General features: G+C 42.6%; 1 protein-coding gene across 2 annotated transcripts in view; it reads left to right on the top strand.

The window, feature by feature from the left end:
• Positions 1–304: 304 nt before the first annotated feature.
• The window catches only part of ncbp3 (nuclear cap binding subunit 3), a gene marked incomplete at its 5' end in the record, with an annotated part of 58,995 nt that continues 37,526 nt past the window's right edge, over positions 305–21,773 (top strand). For both annotated transcript variants that reach the window (XM_080748914.1, XM_080748913.1), the window contains 3 exons: positions 305–508; positions 20,662–20,733; positions 20,964–21,066. In XM_080748914.1, coding sequence (XP_080605040.1) covers positions 305–508; positions 20,662–20,733; positions 20,964–21,066 — 379 coding nt within the window. The remainder of the gene's footprint in view (positions 509–20,661; positions 20,734–20,963; positions 21,067–21,773) is intronic.

Here is a 21,773-nt window from a genome sequence, read left to right as displayed (position 1 = left end):
GGAAGTGATGCCTTCCATTCATTTTGAGGTAAAAAATCACCCTATGCTCCTATAGTTTAAACCAGTGTAAACTATAGGAAGTGATGCCTTCCATTCATTTTGAGGTAAAAACTACCGTATGCTCCTATAGTTTAAACCAGTGTAAACTATAGGAAGTGATGCCTTCCATTCATTTTGAGGTAAAAACTACCCTATGCTCCTATAGTTTAAACCAGTGTAAACTATAGGAAGTGATGCCTTCCATTGTTTATTGAGGTAAAAATCACCCCACGACCCGCTCCTCACAGTTTCCTGCTGATTCAACATGGCGGCGGTCAGACTACGGGTGTCGGTGGAAGCTCAGTCCGGTTCGGAGCGCTCCTCGTCCGGCTCAGAGGAGTCTGACTCCTCGGAGTCCTCGGAGCCCCGAGAGGAGAAGGAGGAGAAGCAGCAGCCTGTCGGCCTGGCGGAGCCTCCTGAAGCCATGGAGGTGGAGGAGGGAGAACTGCAGGAGGAGGAGCACAAGGAGGTGAGAGCCAGCAGGCCGCAGCCAGACCCCGGGCTTTCCTGCTGCTGGGAGCCGGGCCAGGGTGCATGGACTCTGGGTTAGGGTGTGTGTTTATTAGGGAGGGTTTGGATGTGAATGACGTTTATTACCGTATAATACTACTACTACTACTACTACTACTACTACTACTACTACTAATAACAATAAATGTTTATTATGGAAGGTTTGGATGTGAATGACGTTTATTACCGTATAATACTACTACTACTAGTACTACTACTACTACTACTACAGGCATTGACACTAAGGCTTGCCCACCTGCCCCCGGCAGGTAAATAAAACGTCAGGGCAGGTGAAGTTGGCTTTCAGGTTGCCCGACAGGGCAAGTGCTCATTTGAGAGGGGACACAAATGTCTATAAACATGAGATATCTGTCTAAACACCTGAACGTGGCCAGTGCGCTGTGTCTTCTGGTCTGTGGAATGTAAAATAAGAGCACTATTTACCTATAATGTACTGTTGCTACATTTAAAAATAAAAAATAACAAGTGTGAACCCATAGACATATTCAATCATAGCTAAAGTATTTGGTATTTGGATTTGGAGGTATTGAGGTATGACATTTTATCGCACAGGCCCAGAAAGTAAAGAAATAAGTGTTAAATTGAGCGGTAATTAAAATCGTACCTATCATTTTATAAAGGACGATTTACTTTTCGGGCAAGTGGGCATTACCTTCGGGCAAGTAGAACATGACCTGTACTTGCCCGATGGGCAAGTGCCTCTGAGACCTTAGTGTCAACCCCTGTACTACTATTACTACTACTACTACTACTACTACTACTACTACTATTACTACTACTACTACTACTACTACCAGTAAGACTCCCTAATCGGGAGATAAGCGACCGTTGGTTGCTTATCTCCATAAATGGGCCAAAAGTTTGTTTTACCAATTATCAAGACATACGGGCAGTTGACAGTTTGCCATGGTTACTCATTGAAGTTGAATCTCCATATATGGAGATAACCTACGCATCACACTAAGTCTGACCTCACCAGCCCATATTTGGGCATGAGCAACTTATGTCTCCATATATGGAGATATGATGACATCACACAGTCCTCAGCCGATGATGTGGCGTGATGTCATACAATACACAAACGAGCCCTACAGTATAAAGGGGCAATTCTTGCCAGGAAAGAAGCATTTCTTTGACTCAGACCTTATCGCCAGCTTATCTCCACAAATAGGCCAAACGTTTGTTTTACCAATATAAGAGTTGGTTGCTAGGGTAAAAAACATGGTTGCTATGGTAAACAGTTGGTTGCTAAGGTAAAAAAAGACATGGTTGCTATGGTAAACAGTTGGTTGCTAGGGTAAAAAAATGGTTGCTATGGTAAACAGTTGGTTGCTAGGGTAAAAAAACATGGTTGCTATGGTAAACAGTTGGTTGCTAGGGTAAACAGTTGGTTGCTAGGGTGAAACCATGGTTGCTAAGGTGGTTGCTAACGTACACTAACAGACCAGCAACAACAGACTGTTGCCACAGCAACGTACACAAAGGTTTGTGTACACATGTGGTGTGATGTCATACTGATGCGGAGATATGAGCAGGGCAAAGGTGTGACGTGTGACCGACCGACCGACCGACCGACCGACCGACGGACGGCCGGTGGAGGTTTTGATACTAAACTGCGACCTACGGCCGCAACTACTACTACTACTACTACTACTACTATATAATAAGGGTAATAATAATAATAATAATAATAATAAATGTTTATTATGGAAGGTTTGGATGTGAATGACGTTTATTACCGTATACTACTACTACTACTACTACTACTACTACTACTACTACTACTACCAGTAAGACTCCCTAATCGGGAGATAAGCGACCGTAGGTGGCTTATCTCCACAAATAGGGCAAAAATGTGTTTTTCCAAAATCTTCCTGATCCATGTTGATGACATGAGTGTAGACATGCTGTGTAGTGATATTCGTGATTTTAGGGCAAAAACTGTAGGAGCAGTGTCCACAAATGTGTTTTAAAATCGGCCTGAAGGTGGCGCTAGAATAGGGCCATGTGAGAAATGAGGGGTGGGGTCTCCGCGTTGCCTTGGCGGACGAATAGGTACCGGCCGCGGCTCTCCCGGGCGCTCCTAGCCCGAGTTACGGCATTTTATGTGCGCTGCAGTGGCAGGGGGTCCTCCACTGGGGGCGCCACCACTTTTGCATCCGTTCTGGAGCACCAGGAGTCGGTGGTCCCCGGGAATTCCCCGTGAGCAGCCCCGTTGGGGTGGTCATTTGGTCATTTTTGCACATTTGGTCATTTTTTACATCTGGGGGTCCCCCAGGGACCTGGGGGTCCCTGGGGCTCCGGGGGTCCTTGTAGTTTGGCAGGCAAGGAGTGTGTGTGTAAAATCTGGCATGGATCGGGTCAACGGGTGCGGAGATATAAGCAGGGAAAAAGTGTGACGTGTGACGTGTGAGCACATTTGGTCATTTTTTACATCTGGGGGCCCCCCAGGGACCTGGGGGTCCCTGGGGCTCCGGGGGTCCTTGGAGGTTGTAGTTTGGCAGTCAAGGAGTGTGTGTGCAAAATTTGGCATGGATGGGGGCAACGGTTGTGGAGATATGAGCAGGGCAAAAGTGTGACGGACTCACTGACTCACTCACAGACAGCCGGTGGAGGTTTTGGTAGTAAATGCGACCTACGGTCGCAACTACTACTACTACTACTGTAGTAGTAGTAGACATACTGTGTAGTGATTTTCGTGATTTTAGGGCAAAATCTGTAGGAGCAGTGTCCAAAAATGTGTTTTTAAAAATCGGCCTGGAGGTGGCGCTATATGGGAGAGATTCATGTTGATGGGATGAGTGTAGACATAGTGGCCCTCATTTATCAACGCGGTGCAGATCAAAATTTGGGTGTACACCGAAATTTAGGCAAGTCTCGGCATTTATCATTTCAACTTGACTTTGACTTTGGTCTAGGGTAGGATCAAATCTCACGTCAAGTCCTGAGGTGCCACTTTGTTCCATTTTAGACGTGCGGAGCAGCATTGTCTAATTATCTGACAGGCAATGGACACATGTATCCACTCGAAAATGTATATCCAACACAATAATAAATAATCCTGTGAAAATATAACATTTTATAAAAGCATAGAGCCTATAGCCGGCTACATCATGGACATTCACGCCGATTTTATTTCCAAGTTACAATGACAAGCATTAAGCAATTTAATTTAATTGAATATGGAAGAAATCTACTGTTAATTGCTTTAACAGTCTAAATCTTAAGATTGGAGATCTGGCTCAGAACAAGCACATATACGAATGCCATGCGGAGAGCATTTTCGGGACCAGCGCAGCGCCGCTGTGAGTCGTGAGTCCTTTTAAATATGGATAAAATAAACCCACCGGGGAGAAGACCAGCCCGCGCAGGAACGGTACATGATCGCTAGTTCAAGCACTCAAACGCACATTGCGCTCGTCGCCGAAATTGGGTTAAATTAATATCCAAAACGTAACCGTGGGGTCTCTCAATTTATACAGTAGCTACTGTACACTATGCTGGAGTTTATGATGAAACCCGACGTGGCGAGCCGTGAGATCATGGCCATGGGGAATTATGATTGCTTGTAACCAAATGAACGCGCTCTGTCTGCGCACGCACGGCACGGGTAGGCTATCGTTTAAATTAATATATCCAAAAGTATTCATGGCAGTGACTTGTGTCATTCATGTCGGCTGCAGTGCTATAGCCTCCTTGTCAAAGATTGTACCGTTGGTTAATCCCACGTTTCCACTGTCAAAGACTGCTGTGTAAACCAAAATGCTGCTGTTCCAAGTAGCCTAGTTGCGTGTGTAGGTGTGTGCGTGCATGCGTGCATGTGTGCGTGGTCTGTGTGGGACGCGGACATGGGAGTAAACTCTCTTCTATTGGCTTTCCTTTCGTTGTTGGGTCGTATTTGGGTTGTTCTGGTCGTAAAATCGGGGCGTTTCGAGAATAATTAAGGGCGTGTTATTTAAATTTCAGCCTGCAATTTATCAACGCTGGGATCAAATGTACGCCAGGTGTGTCTGTTTAGGAAGCATTGATAAATGCCGTGCACACGTTGCCCTACGCAAAATTTGGTGAAAAAAATAGACCATTTTTTACACTCCATTGATAAATGAGGGCCACTGTGTACCGATTTGCGTGATTTTAGGGCAAAAATTGTAGGAGCAGTGTCCAAAAATGTGTTTTGCAAGAATCGGCCTCATGGTGGCGCTAGAAGAGGGCCATGTGAGAAATGAGGGGTGGGGTCTCCGCGCCGGCAAGGCGGACGAATAGGTACCGGCCCTGGCTGTCCCGGTCGCTCCTAGCCGGAGTTACGGCATTTTATGTGAGCTGCAGTGTAGGGGGTCCTCCACTGGGGGCGCCACCACTTTTGCATCCGTTCTGGAGCACCAGGAGTGGGTGGTCCCCGGGAATTCCCCGTGAGCAGGCCCGTGGGGGTGGTCATTTGGTCAGTTTAGCACATTTGGTCATTTTTTACATCTGGGGGTCCCCCAGGGACCTGGGGGTCCCTGGAGCTCCGGGGGTCATTGGAGGTTGTAGTTTGGCAGGTAAGGAAGGTGTGTGCAAAATTTGGCATGGATCGGGGCAACGGTTGCGGAGATATGAGCAGGGCAAGAGTGTGACGTGTGAGGTGTGACAGACAGACTGACGGACTTACACTTACATCTGGGGGTCCCCCAGGGAGCGGGGGGTCCCTGGAGCTCCGGGGGTCCTTGGAGGTTGTAGTTTGGCAGGTAAGGAACGTGTGTGCAAAATGTGGCAACGGTTGCGGAGATATGAGCAGGGCAAGAGTGTGACGTGTGAGGTGTGACAGACAGACTGACGGACTGACGGACGGACTTACACTTTGTGCAGGGTTTGATAGATAACAACCAGTAAGACTCCCTAATCGGGAGATAAGCGACCGTAGGTGGCTTATCTCCACAAATAGGGCAAAAATTAGTTTTTCCAAAATCTTCCTGATCCATGTTGATGACATGAGTGTAGACATGCTGTGTAGTGATATTCGTGATTTTAGGGCAAAAACTGTGTCCAAAAATGTGTTTTAAAAATCGGCCTGAAGGTGGCGCTAGAATAGGGCCATGTGAGAAATGAGGGATGGGGTCTCCGCGTTGCCTTGGCGGACGAATAGGTACCGGCCCCGGCTCTCCCGGACGCTCCTAGCCCGAGTTACGGCATTTTATGTGCGCTGCAGTGGCAGGGGGTCCTCCACTGGGGGCGCCACCACTTTTGAATCCGTTCTGGAGCACCAGGAGTCGGTGGTCCCCGGGAATTCCCCGTGAGCAGCCCCGTTGGGGTGGGCATTTGGTCATTTTTGCACATTTGGTCATTTTTTACATCTGGGGGTCCCCCAGGGACCTGGGGGTCCCTGGGGCTCCGGGGGTCCTTGGAGGTTGTAGTTTGGCAGGCAAGGAGTGTGTGTGTAAAATCTGGCATGGATCGGGTCAACGGGTGCGGAGATATAAGCAGGGAAAAAGTGTGACGTGTGACGTGTGAGCGCATTTGGTCATTTTTTACATCTGGGGGTCCCCCAGGGACCTGGGGGTCCCTGGGGCTCCGGGGGTCCTTGGAGGTTGTAGTTTGGCAGTCAAGGAGTGTGTGTGCAAAATTTGGCATGGATGGGGGCAACGGTTGTGGAGATATGAGCAGGGCAAAAGTGTGACTGACTGACTGACTCACTGACTCACTGACTGACCCACGGACAGCCTGTGGAGGTTTTGGTAGTAAATAAGACCTACGGTCGCAATAAATGTTTATTATGGAAGGTTTGGATGTGAATGACGTTTATTGCCGTATAATACTACTACTACTACTACTACTACTACTACTACTACTACTACTACTACTACTATATAATAATAATACTAACCAGTAAGGCTCCCTAATCGGGAGATAAGCGACCGTAGGTCACTTATCTCCACAAATAGGGCAAAAATGTGTTTTGCCAAAATCTTCCTGATCCATGTTGATGACATGAGTGTAGACATACTGTGTAGTGATTTTCGTGATTTTAGGGCAAAATCTGTAGGAGCAGTGTCCAAAAATGTGTTTTTAAAAATCGGCCTGGAGGTGGCGCTATATGGGAGAGATTCATGTTGATGGGATGAGTGTAGACATACTGTGTACCGATTTGCGTGATTTTAGGGCAAAAATTGTAGGAGCAGTGTCCAAAAATGTGTTTTGCAAGAATCGGCCTCATGGTGGCGCTAGAAGAGGGCCATGTGAGAAATGAGGGGTGGGGTCTCCGCGCCGGCAAGGCGGACGAATAGGTACCGGCCCCGGCTGTCCCGGTCGCTCCTAGCCGGAGTTACGGCATTTTATGTGAGCTGCAGTGTAGGGGGTCCTCCACTGGTGGCGCCACCACTTTTGCATCCATTCTGGAGCACCAGGAGTCGGTGGTCCCCGGGAATTCCCCGTGAGCAGGCCCGTGGGGGTGGTCATTTGGTCAGTTTAGCACATTTGGTCATTTTTTACATCTGGGGGTCCCTCAGGGACCTGGGGGTCCCTGGAGCTCCGGGGGTCATTGGAGGTTGTAGTTTGGCAGGTAAGGAAGGTGTGTGCAAAATTTGGCATGGATCGGGGCAACGGTTGCGGAGATATGAGCAGGGCAAGAGTGTGACGTGTGAGGTGTGACAGACAGACTGACGGACTTACACTTACATCTGGGGGTCCCCCAGGGAGCTGGGGGTCCCTGGAGCTCCGGGGGTCCTTGGAGGTTGTAGTTTGGCAGGTAAGGAACGTGTGTGCAAAATGTGGCATGGATCGGGGCAACGGTTGCGGAGATATGAGCAGGGCAAGAGTGTGACGTGTGAGGTGTGACAGACAGACAGACAGACTGACGGACTGACGGACGGACTTACACTTTGTGCAGGGTTTGATAGTAAATGCGACCTACGGTCGCAATAAAATAAACTCTGTTGTGCATTGCCCAGCAACAGGCTTCAATTTCTTCCTTGGTGGCATTTTATGCCAAAATAACCACAACAATCATCAAAGTTTCTTTTGGAGCTGTGTGGAACAGAGCTCCCCATAGGCAGCAATGTGTGTCCTCACCGTCAAACTCACCGTCAAGTGAGAACTGTCCCGTTGAGTTTGAACAGGATCTGCGCACTCACCGTCAAGTGAGAACTGTCCCGTTGAGTTTGAACATGATCTGCGCACTCACCGTCAAGTGAGAACTGTCCCGTTGAGTTTGAACAGGATCTGCGCATGCGCGACCGCACGAGACACACACACACACACACACACAGCGGCGGCGGACCGTACACGCAGACTACGCATGCTGCGTAGGGCCCCGCCGACCAAAAAGGCCCCCCACCGCCCCCTCCTCAGCAGAAAAGAACTACTGCTGCATGGTTAATCGTTTTCAAACCGAAATCGCGATGCGAAATCCCGCGATTAGCGACACGGTCATGTTTAGGCCACGGTTTTCTCTGCGAAGTAGACTTCCCAAGCAATATGGACGTTTTAATTTTTGAAATCCCTTCATAATTGACTAAGGAATGATCAAATCAAACTGTGGTAACTTTCTTTGCTTTCTAGCATCCACACGCTGAAAGTGAAAGTGAATTTGGCACAGTGGCCACTGTGCAGGACTCTGCCAGTGCGTGGGAACTAGGGGTGCTGCAGGTGTTCCAGCACCCCATGGGGAAGTTTTCATTTTTGTATTTAAATAAGAAAAGAACAAATCAAACATAGCAAAAATACGTTGCCGTTTTTTATTTATTCATTTATATATATATTTGTATTTATATATTTCCATTATAAAAAGGATTAAAAAATTATAAAAAATATTAGGCCTATTATTTTTCAAACATAGCAAAAATACGTTGCCTGTTGTTGTTGTTTTTTATTTATTCATTTATATATATATATATATTGTATATATATATATATATATATATATATATTTCCATTATAAAATGGATTAAAAAATGATAAAAAATATTAGGCCTATTATTTTTTCGTGGGCGCGCTGCTCACACACACACACACACACACACACACACACACACACACACACACACACACACACACAGCTCCACTTCGAACCGAGGTTTGATTTTTTTTTTAATTCAAGTTATTTTCGGAGACCGCTCGTTGTCAATGCGCATGTTGCTGCAGTGTAGAGACGTCACGTTTCTGCGCCGTGCCTTGCCATACACGTTCTGTGGGGGAACCCTTTTTGGTGTATCACCTAACACGATGTGCCAATATGGTCAGAGAGCGGCCCGGTGCTACGCTAAAACTCAGGCACCCATTGAATTGGACACTGATCTGAGATGTAGAATGGTAAAAAGCATGTCAAATGTAATAGACAATTTTATAGAATATCTAACTATTGAAATAAGTGTTGAAAAATCTAAAAACATTATGGTCAGTTGTGTTTATAGAACTCCAGGTACTTCTCTAGACACATTTAATAATAAACTGGCTGATATGTTTGGAAATTTAAATAATAGTAAGGTGCATGTAGTCTGTGGGGATTTTAACATTGACCTTTTCAATCCAAACGGCAATATAAAAACAACAGATTTCATAAATCAAATGTACAGTAGCAGCCTATTTCCCTTGATTTTAAAGCCAAGCAGAATTACAAGAGACACTGCTACATTAATAGACAATATATTCACAAATGAAATTGACAGTGAAATAACAGCTGGACTGTTGATAAAGGACATAAGTGACCATCTTCCTGTGTTTGCTATTTTTCATAATTTCTTCAAGACCAAAAAAGAACCTAAACTTATGTATAATTTATCGCGACTAACAACAGTAGAAAACATTGCAGCCCTCAACGTGGACCTTGGAAATCAGGACTGGCAGGAGGTGTATAGTAATAAAGATCCTAATAAAGCTTACGATGCCTTCCTGGCAACAGTACTTCAGCTTTACGATAAAAACTGCCCCTTAAAAAAACAGATCGCAAAACACAAGAAACAAAATAAGCCATGGATCACAAAGGGGATCGAAAATGCATGCAAAAAGAAAAATCTATTATACAAGAATTTTTTAAAACATAGAACTAAAGAAACCGAAAATAGATACAAGTGTTATAAAAATAAATTGGTAAATATTATAAGATCGCAAAAGAAGGAGCATTTTTATAAACTATTTGATAAACATAAGAGTGATACTCAGGGGACATGGAGGGTAATAAATAGTGCAATCAGAAAGGGTAAGGGGAAAACAGACTTTCCAAATTTCTTTATAAACGATAATGAAACAATAAATAATCCAAAGGAAATGGCAGATAAATTTAACAAATACTTTTCAAATGTGGGATACAATCTGGCAAAAGAGATCGTGGAGCCAACACATACAAAGGGTACAGATAATCTAATTGAACGTAACTATAATTCCATATATATTAGTGAAGTTAATGAAACAGAAATACTTGAACTAGTACACCAGCTTAAGGATAAAAAATCATCCGATTGGACTGAAATAAATATGTCATTAGTAAAAAATATCATAGGTAACATAGTAAAACCATTCACCTATATATGTAATCAATCGTTTAACACTGGTATCTTTCCGCACAAAATGAAAACGGCAAAAGTAATTCCCATCTTCAAAAATGGAGATAAACATCTTTTTAATAATTACAGACCAATCTCTCTACTGTCACAATTTTCAAAAATAATTGAAAAACTGTTTGTCAGGAGACTAGACCTTTTCATAGAAAAACACAATCTATTGAGTAATAACCAATATGGTTTTAGAAGCAATAGGTCCACTTCGACGGCTGTAATGGAATTAGTAGAGGAAATTACAACTGCAATTGAAAATGGGGAGTACACGGTGGGGGTGTTCATTGACTTGAAGAAAGCTTTTGACACCATTGATCATAACTTATTACTAAATAAATTAGAGAGATATGGTGTCAGAGGAATAGCAAACACATGGATAAAAAGCTACCTTTCAAATAGAGACCAATATGTTCAATTAAATAATGTAAAATCCGAATTGGAAAGAGTCACATATGGCGTCCCACAAGGTTCTGTTCTGGGCCCTAAATTATTCATATTATATATAAACGATATCTGTAGAGTGTCACCCATATTAAAATATGTCCTGTTTGCTGATGACACAAGCCTCTACTGCTCTGGGAAGAGTTTGGAGCAGCTGCTGAATGCGATGGAAGAAGAATTGAAAACTTTAAAAACATGGTTTGACATAAACAAGCTATCACTGAATGTAACTAAAACTAAGTTCATGATATTTGGCACAAGAAAAATAAACCAACAAGCAATAATTAAAATAAGTGGTATGGAGATAGAAAGAGTACGAGAATATAAGTTCCTGGGAGTAATGATAGATGATAAATTATGCTGGAAATCTCATATAAATAGTGTAAAATTAAAAATGTCTAAAATTATAGCAATTCTATATAAAACAAAATATATCCTTTGCCAAAAATCACTGTATTTGGTTTATTGTTCTCTCATAGTTCCTTACATTACTTATTGTGTGGAGATATGGGGTAACACGTATAAAACAAATACCAATCCTATCTATATATTGCAGAAGAGAGCTATAAGAATAATAAATAGATCTGATTATTATGAATCGACAAATAAACTCTTTATTAAACATAATATTTTAAAATTCTATGACCTAGTAAACCAGAAAACAGTTTTGATAGCCTATAAATCACAAACTAATTCACTTCCATGCAGCATTCAGAGACTGTTCCAAATTAAAGAGACCAAATATGAGCTGAGGGGTAAACTTAACTTTAAAATGACGACACCAAGAACCAATATCAAGAAGCAATGTACATCAGTCAGGGCACAGGAAATATGGAATAGTTGTGAAAACGACCTAAAAATGTGCAGTTCATTGTACCAGTTCAAGAAAACTTTTAAAGATAATATAGTAAATACATATAAAACGTTGAATTTATAAAATACTTGTTCAAGTTGGATATGCATAACATCTTTTCTTTTTATACATATTATATATATGTATATATATATATATTTTTTTTTTTATATATATATTTAGTTTTGTCCTTGTATTGTTTGTTTTTGGAAGTATCAAATATTTAGTTTCTGATGTAAGATGAAGAGACATAAAGGGTAGGCACCATAAGCTGCGGCTTCAGCCTAACTCCTTTTCGGCAACATTGTTGCGTATTTATTTTAAATTGTTATTGTTTTAAATGTTTCTTTTTAAACATTGTATTTTGAAAACCGAAATAAAATTATACCATACCATACCAATTCTGTGACCATGCACGGGCGCACAAAACGGCGTCGGTGGATTCAAAACACACACTGTCGTTAGTTCTATAGTCTGTTTTAAGACTTTCTACGCGGATTTCATTTGTGTTAACGTAGGGTAAAGTAGCATGCCTTCACCCATGAACAATGGTGGCGTCTGTAGACTTTTTAGAATAATTTTTTTTTCGCGACGTGGTAAATTATTTTAACGTGGACTCCAATGGAGGCGATGCGTCCGTGGGACCCCAGGACAATAACGTGAATGCGTCTCTAGGCAACGTGAACGCGTCTAAGACGCGGGATGCGCACGTAATGACGTCACTGCACCAAGAATGCTGGTCCCTGATTGGCTACAGGCGTAAGCACAGACACACACGCGACAGAAACACCGAACGCAAAGCTTCGCACTCTGCTGGCGCAAGTAATAATGTTCAACCCAGGTTAAATCAAACCTCGGTTCGAAGTGAAGCAGTGAATTTTTATTCTATGTGTTCTAGAGCTATGAAATCTGTGTTCTAGATCTATACATTTTGTGTTCTAGATCTATACTTTCTATGTGCTTGCCTTTAGTTCTATATTTTTATAAATTCTGAATGAATGAATGAATGAACTAGAAGCAGTGCTCTTCCGAGCACAGGTCTCCACCAGGTCAGGCATGTAATGTGTTTTACATAAGTCGGCCTCCTGATGGCGCTATAAAAGGCTGATGTAAAAAATGCAGGGAAAAGGTTTTACCTTGGCCTCTAAGGAGTGCGCATACAAAGTTTGACACTAATCGGTGGAGTTATAGGTGAAAACATGAATCGGCCTGTTATAGCGCCACCATGAGGCTGATTTGATTTTTCTTAAGTGGCATTTATTCCTCTGCCTATTGGGAATGTGCATGCACATTTTCACCAAAATCGCACACTGTGTTCAGGATTTCAGGCATTTTATTCAAAACTGACCAATCCTGCAAACTTTGAAAGCCAGTTTTAGCCAATCAGGATGGAATATGGAAAATCTGACACATCCATGTCGATCACATGACTGTAGAGATACTGTCTACTGATTTACGTGATTTTTGGACAGAATCTGTAGGAGTACAGGCAAAAGTTAGTTTTGCAAAAGTCGGCCTCCTGGTGGCGCTAGAACAGGCCCATGTGAAATATTTGGGGCAGAGGTTCTGAATTGGTGTCGAGGGAGTGTGTGTGCACAGTTTGGCAGCGACCGGGCCAACGGCGCCGGAGATTAGCTGGTAACGGACAAACGGACGGACGGACGGACGCACGCACGGACGGACGGACGGACGGAGGGGAAAACATACTCTCCCTCAGCCTTCGGCTGGTGGAGACAATGATTTTATCTGGAGGGCCAAATTGTCATGTGAAGCTTGACCAATCCTCAATTCTGCATGCACGGGACATGTACGGGACATGTACGGGACAGACAAAGCCACTCCTTGGAAGCAGCTTTCACCGCTTCAAAAATAATAATAGTAATAATAACAATAATAATGTTTATTATGAAAGCTTTGGATGTGAATGAAGCTCTGGTGTTGGTGCTTATAAACGTGCGGGTGAATGTTTTTTAGACGTCTAAGCTTAGACTAGACCAGGGGTCTTCAACGTTTTCAGGCCGAGGACCCCTTAGTTGAGAGAGAGATGAAGCAGGGACCCCTTAGTTGAGAGAGAGATGAAGCAGGGACCCCTTAGTTGAGAGAGAGATGAAGCAGGGACCCCTTAGTTGAGAGAGAGATGAAGCAGGGACCCCTTAGTTGAGAGAGAGATGAAGCAGGGACCCCTTAGTTGAGAGAGAGAGATGAAGCAGGGACCCCTTAGCTGAGAGAGAGATGAAGCAGGGACCCCTTAGTTGAGAGAGAGAGATGAAGCAGGGACCCCTTAGCTGAGAGAGAGATGAAGCAGGGACCCCTTAGTTGAGAGAGAGATGAAGCAGGGACCCCTTAGTTGAGAGAGAGAGATGAAGCAGGGACCCCTTAGCTGAGAGAGAGATGAAGCAGGGACCCCTTAGTTGAGAGAGAGATGAAGCAGGGACCCCCCACAACCTGTTCATAGATTCCATATAGTTTCATTGTTTGACAGCACAATCAGTGTATTTTGGATTCATGTCGATGTGTGTTTTCAGATATTTAACCACTTGAACCCCCTGTTGAAGACTGGACGTTGATTAGAATTCAAACACTAAACTTCGTTCGTTGGAAATGAAGCCTGCTTCCTGGTTCTCATTGAGGCTATTAAGGGCCGCCATTTCATCTTTGGTGGCAAAACATTAAAATATCATCAACACATGGCAGGCATTGACACTAAGGCTTTATTATCATCAACACATGGCAGGCATTGACACTAAGGCTTTATTATCAATACATGGCAGGCATTGACACTAAGGCTTTATTATCATCAATACATGGCAGGCATTGACACTAAGGCTTTATTATCATCAATACATGGCAGGCATTGACACTAAGGCTTTATTATCATCAATACATGGCAGGAATTGACACTAAGGCTTTATTATCATCAATACATGGCAGGCATTGACACTAACCCTTTATTATCATCAATACATGGCAGGCATTGACACTAAGGCTTTATTATCATCAATACATGGCAGGAATTGACACTAAGGCTTTATTATCATCAATACATGGCAGGAATTGACACTAAGGCTTTATTATCATCAATACATGGCAGGAATTGACACTAAGGCTTGCCCACCTGCCCCTGGAAGGTCAATAAAACTTTAGGGCAGGTGAAGTTTGCTTTCAGGTTGCCTTACCGGGCAAGTGCTTGTTTGAGGGCCTCTGAGACCTTAGTGTCAACCCCTTATAATCAATACATTATCAATACATTATCAATACATTATCAATACATTATAATCAATACATTATAATCAATACATTATCAATACAGTATAATCAATACATTATAATCAATACATTATCATCTAATACATTATAATCAATACATTATCAATACATTATCATCTAATACATTATAATCAATACATTATCAATACATTATCAATACATTATCAATACATTATAATCAATACATTATCAATACATTATAATCAATACATTATCAATACATTATCATCTAATACATTATAATCATTATAATCAATACATTATCAATACATTATCATCTAATACATTATAATCAATACATTATCAATACATTATAATCTAATACATATCAGTGTCCATGAGGTTTTGAGGTGATCTTTGGACCACCAAGGTGATGGGTTAGGGTTAGGGTTTGAGGTGATCTTTGGACCACCAAGGTGATGGGTTAGGGTTAGGGTTTGAGGTGATCTTTGGACCACCAAGGTCATGGGTTAGGGTTAGGGTTTGAGGTGATCTTTGGACCACCAAGGTCATGGGTGGCAGGGGCTCAGGGGTAGAGTTGCCGTCTTAGAACACGGATGGTTCCAAGTTCGATCCTGGACTCCCCCAGAGTTGGTGTGGAAGAGTCCTTGAGCAAGTCCTTGTGAATGGGTGAATGTAATGAATGTGTGTGTGAATGGGTGAATGTAATGAATGTGTGTGTGTGAATGGGTGAATGTAATGAATGTGTGTGTGAATGGGTGAATGTAATGAATGTGTGTGTGTGAATGGGTGAATGTAATGAATGCGTGTGTGAATGGGTGAATGTAATGAATGTGTGTGTGAATGGGTGAATGTAATGAATGTGTGTGTGAATGGGTGAATGTAATGAATGTGTGTGTGTGTGTGTGTGTGAATGGGTGAATGTAATGAATGTGTGTGTGAATGGGTGAATGTAATGAATGTGTGTGTGTGTGTGTGTGAATGGGTGAATGTAATGAATGTGTGTGTGAATGGGTGAATGTAATGAATGTGTGTGTGAATGGGTGAATGTAATGAATGTGTTTGTGAATTAGGGTTGGGTACCGAAATTTCGGTACCGGGACAGAACCGATAAGGACATGACGGTTCCTGGGTACCCAAAAATAATATTTACTTTCGGTACCGCTTATCGGTTCCTAGACGCACCAGTAAAAAAAAAGACGTGCTATCCGTTAAAAAAAAGGCTACATTACATTACGTGCACTTCACAGGACAAGCCCTACACGGGCTACACTACGAAGGGCGCACACTGAATTGGGAAGCAGCTCTTGTATTCCTCCAACACACATAGACACACAAGCGCACACACAATCGGGGGACAACAGACAACTGCGTTGCCACTCAAGTCAACAACAACAGCGATGCTAGCAAAATTAGCAGCCCATCCACCAGTACAGCTGAGCCCTGCACAGCCACAGAGAGACGTGAGATGGAGTCGAAACATTTATGACAGCGTGGCATTCATCTGAAAGACTGTACGGCAACAGCAACAGTGCTTGCGGACCCCCGCGTGTCTCTCTGGGTTATGTTGTGACTGCGGGCTCAGCTCTCTGTCGCTCGCTCGCTGAGCTGTGTTATTTTGTCAAATCTAAGCTGGCAAATCTAACACTTCCGGTAGCCAATCTTTTCAGAATAAGATATGTTGCGCTAGCCGCAATAAGACTTCCAGGCGGTGGTCATTTTCGTAATGCAATAATACTTCCAGACGGTGGTCGACTTCTTAATCTCTTCAGAATAAGAGTATCGCTGAAGACATTGAAATATGATTTCATTTGTCATAATTCATTAAAATTGTAATTAAACATTCAAATTCAATTAAAACATTATGTTTTAAATGATTCATTAAAACTGTAAATTAAACATTCAAATTAAATTAAAAAAAAAAAAAATTAAAAACCAAACCATTTTGGAACCGAAATAAGAACCGTTTGGAACCGGAACCGGAATCGTAAAAATCCAAACGATACCCAAGCCTAGTGTGAATGGGTGAATGTAATGAATGTGTGTGAATGTAATGAATGTGTGTGAATGGGTGAATGTAATGAATGTGTGTGAATGTAATGAATGTGTGTGAATGGGTGAATGTAATGAATGTGTGTGTGAATGGGTGAATGTAATGAATGTGTGTGAATGTAATGAATGTGTGTGAATGGGTGAATGTAATGAATGTGTGTGAATGTAATGCATGTGTGTGAATGGGTGAATGTAATGAATGTGTGTGAATGTAATGAATGTGTGTGAATGGGTGAATGTAATGAATGTGTGTGAATGTAATGAATGTGTGTGAATGGGTGAATGTGCTTAATGCACAATCTATGTAAAGCGCCTTGGATAAAGGTGCTCTATAAAAACATTACCATTTATGGGTACAATCCTGGGCACCACCAGCTGAGTGTACGAATAGCACAGCCTTGCTGGTTCTGTTAGCTCTGCTATAGAATACAATATCAGCACCCTGACTCTGTTTGAGAAGAATGGAACAGAGCCTTCATTAGTATCATTGGTAACACTGACTCTGTTTGAGCAGAATGGAACAGAGCCTTCATTAGTATCATTGGTAACACTGACTCTGTTTGAGCAGAATGGAACAGAGCCTTCATTAGTATCATTGGTAACACTGACTGTTTGAGCAGAATGGAACGGAGCCTTCATTAGTATCATTGGTAACACTGACTCTGTTTGAGCAGAATGGAACAGAGCCTTCATTAGTATCATTGGTAACACTGACTCTGTTTGAGCAGAATGGAACAGAGCCTTCATCAGTATCATTGGTAACACTGGCTCTGTTTGAGCAGAATGGAACAGAGCCTTCATTAGTATCATTGGTAACACTGGCTCTGTTTGAGCAGAATGGAACAGAGCCTTCATTAGTATCATTGGTAACACTGACTCTGTTTGAGAAGAATGGAACAGAGCCTTCATCAGTATCATTGGTAACACTGACTCTGTTTGAGAAGAATGGAATAGAGCCTTCATTAGTAACACTGACTCTGTTTGAGCAGAATGGAACAGAGCCTTCATCAGTATCATTGGTAACACTGACTCTGTTTGAGCAGAATGGAACAGAGCCTTCATTAGTATCATTGGTAACACTGGCTCTGTTTGAGCAGAATGGAACAGAGCCTTCATTAGTATCATTGGTAACTAGGCCTGGGGCGGTATCGACATTTTGTTACCGCGATTACCGTCTTCCCATTTACCGCCGGTACTGCGGTAATTACCGCACCCCCGTATCTATTAATTAAGGTTCGGCGATAAGCCAAAATATTGCAATCATCTTCCCAAAAGTCGCCTCTCCACAGCCTGACTGCCCGAGTTATACTTCTCCGTACAGCACAGCGGGTCTGGCTTTAAAAGGAGCAGATCTACAAGCTCAGAACCATAGAGTATATCAGAAAGCGTCGCGGATGCGACGTGTTTTAGATCTGTGCCCTGTCGGGTTACCATAGTAACATAGGCTCCGTACTTTTCACACAGCTGTGTGTGAACAGGGGCGTCAATTGGGTATGGCAGGGATATGCAGCTGCCTTAACGGCCTGGGTCCAGGGGGGGGAAGATAAAAGTTAGTTCTAAATGTAAATCCATAAATGTCTCTTTGTCTATCTGTACTGGTTATTATGTTGGTAAATTACAGTAAAATAACTACAAATGCAAAATGTAACAAAATGGTCACTTTAACAAGGTATTATAATTATATTATATGTATATATAATTATATATTATATGTACTTCTTAAAATAAATATATCATGCCTGTTGCTAAGGTATGGCAACACCAGTCATGTTGCCATACCTTAGCTTTTTCTGAACTGACGCTACTGTGTGTGAACAAACCAGAAGAGAGAGACGGGTAGTCAGGATCGTGTAGGCTACAGTGATTCTGTAAACTCCATAACTCTATGGTAAACTCACGTCTCAAAACGCAGTGATTGAGTGCTGATACAGGTTTTAGTTACAAGACTTGACAGAAAAGGTTATAAAATCGCCGACGGGGCTCATCGCGCGTCGCGGTTGAAAAAGTAAAATAGTTTCATTTTAGGTTTTAGTCCACGCGGCCCGCGCTCCGCTCGTAATCCGTATGAATAAAAAAAGAAACAGCCACAACACAAGGTATGTATTAACATAATTGTGTCGTGGATTACAGAGAAAGTTTACTCTGTTCCGTACTCCCCTACGACGCTGCTGCTGCTGCAGACCTGCACAGCAGGGCAGCAGCCACTCGGACAGTCACGAGTGACGTACACTGTATGTGGCTTCCAAACTGTGGTATACGGCCCAGAGCAGAGCGGCATGGAGCGCATGCGGTCCTCGCTTCTCCCCTGTTTTAAAACTCGCTTGTTTTCAATAAAAAAATATACTATTTTTTGTCTTTTTTGACCGCGGTAAGGACCATGACACCGCGGTAGGCCTCGGTTTACCGCGGTACGGCGGTACGGCGGTTACCGCCCCAACCCTATTGGTAACACTGACTCTGTTTGAGCAGAATGGAACAGAGCCTTCATTAGTATCATTGGTAACACTGGCTCTGTTTGAGCAGAATGGAACAGAGCCTTCATTAGTATCATTGGTAACACTGGCTCTGTTTGAGCAGAATGGAACAGAGCCTTCATTAGTATCATTGGTAACACTGACTCTGTTTGAGCAGAATGGAACAGAGCCTTCATTAGTATCATTGGTAACACTGACTCTGTTTGAGCAGAATGGAACAGAGCCTTCATTAGTATCATTGGTAACACTGACTCTGTTTGAGCAGAATGGAACAGAGCCTTCATTAGTATCATTGGTAACACTTACTCTGTCTGAGCAGAATGGAACAGACTACCGATCAATCGGCAATGGATCGGATCGGGCCGATCAAAGCGTGATCGGCGATAATCGGTGGTTTAGATCAAAAGGTAAATTCACCGATCCGATCCGATCGGTGCATCCGATCAACCAGCCGTTCAGTATGCCCACTTGAGGCCATTTTGGGGTATTGATTTCCACAGTGCTGAAGGAATAATTAGTTACTGCTATGATAATAAATACATAGTAGTGCTAGTAAATAACTACAAGGCAAATATATAAATGAATTCATGAGTGAATTAATTAATTAAAGTTAAAACATTAACATTTAGAAAATATAAATAATATATAAATAATAACTTGATCGGATCGGTGATTGATCGGTATCGGGTGATCAATCTTTTGTGATCGGTGCTCGGTGATCGGTTCCAAAAAACCTGATCGGACCATCCCTAGAACAGAGCCTTCATTAGTATCATTGGTAACACTGACTCTGTTTGAGCAGAATGGAACAGAGCCTTCATTAGTATCATTGGTAACACTGACTCTGTCTGAACAGAATGGAACAGAGCCTTCATTAGTATCATTGGTAACACTGACTCTGTTTGAGCAGAATGGAACAGAGCCTTCATTAGTATCATTGGTAACACTGACTCTGTTTGAGCAGAATGGAACAGAGCCTTCATTAGTATCATTGGTAACACTGGCTCTGTTTGAGCAGAATGGAACAGAGCCTTCATTAGTATCATTGGTAACACTGACTCTGTTTGAGCAGAATGGAACAGAGCCTTCATTAGTATCATTGGTAACACTGACTCTGTTTGAGCAGAATGGAACAGAGCCTTCATTAGTATCATTGGTAACAGTGACTCTGTTTGAGCAGAACGGAACAGAGCCTTCATTAGTATCATTGGTAACACTGACTCTGTTTGAGCAGAATGGAACAGAGCCTTCAATAGTATCATTGGTAACACTGGCTCTGTTTGAGCAGAATGGAACAGAGCCTTCATTAGTATCATTGGTAACACTGACTCTGTTTGAGCAGAATGGAACAGAGCCTTCAATAGTATCATTGGTAACACTGGCTCTGTCTGAGCAGAATGGAACAGAGCCTTCATTAGTATCATTGGTAACACTGACTCTGAGCAGAATGGAACAGAGCCTTCATTGAAATAATGTTTATAGATTTGAAGCACTAATTTGTTGTTATTGTTGTTGCTAGGAGACGGGGGCGGGGCGACGCTATGAGAACAGAGCTGGAGCCTTCATCACCGGGATAGACGTCAATTCTAAGGTATGTAGGATCTCTCACACACACACACACACACACACACACACACACACACACACACACACACACACACACACACACACACACACACACACACACACACACACACACACACACACACACACACACACACGCACGCACACACACACACACATTTAAACATGATAGAACTCATTTTATTGTTAAACCTACATAATTTAAATGTGTGTTGTGAACCCCTGTTCCGCCACCAGGAGGCGATAGAGAAGAAGGAAAAGCGTGCGCAGCGTTTTCATTTCTGTGCTGAAGAGAAGAAGCAGAAAGACATGGTGCTGGATAAAGAACTGATGAAGAAAGGTATTCAATATTATTATTATTATTATTATTACCCTTATTATTATTAGTGGCCAAGCCACGCAGTGGCGGAGGCCACTCATTGATATTGTACTTTCTCATTATTATTATTCCACCACTTTTCTGTCCTGTCTTGACCGTGCAGTCGCTTTTTACGAAACTCGGCAATATGGTAGAGGACTTTGCCAAATGGCGAAAACATGAAGCTTGCAACAATTGGCCAAAGGGTGGCGCTGTAGAAAGCCTTTGAAAGTGCAAACTTTGAACAGGTATAGCTCATGCTCTGTTTGACATACAGCCATGAAACCTGGACACACATATGCGTCTTCTCGTGCTGAACAACTTTGACACTCTGACACTCTGAAAAACAGTACAAATCGATCTCCTCCTGAGGTTTTCGCTTCATGTGCACAGAACCGTTTTTACATGGACTTTGGACCAATATCTAAAGATCGGTCTGATCGGATTTAAATTGAAATATTGTTTTTTAATAATTCAATGAATATTGCAGTTTTATGCAAATTATTCTTCTGCCTCTAAATCATACATGCAAAGTCATGTGTTCATGACATTTGGCAAAGATGTAGAGGGTTAGTCCAAATATCACTGAAACCAATCTTATTCAATAAGTCATGCCTCGTTTGGCTTGAAGACATGCAACTTGCTTACACGCTTGCCTTGACTCAAGAGGAACACATCTGTGTCTTTGT

Source organism: Nannobrachium achirus (genome assembly GCF_963921795.1).
Source record: "Nannobrachium achirus genome assembly, chromosome: 19".
Lineage (NCBI taxonomy): Eukaryota > Metazoa > Chordata > Actinopteri > Myctophiformes > Myctophidae > Nannobrachium > Nannobrachium achirus.
Note: the sequence above shows the minus strand (reverse complement) of the source record. Positions and strands in the feature narration are given on the sequence as shown.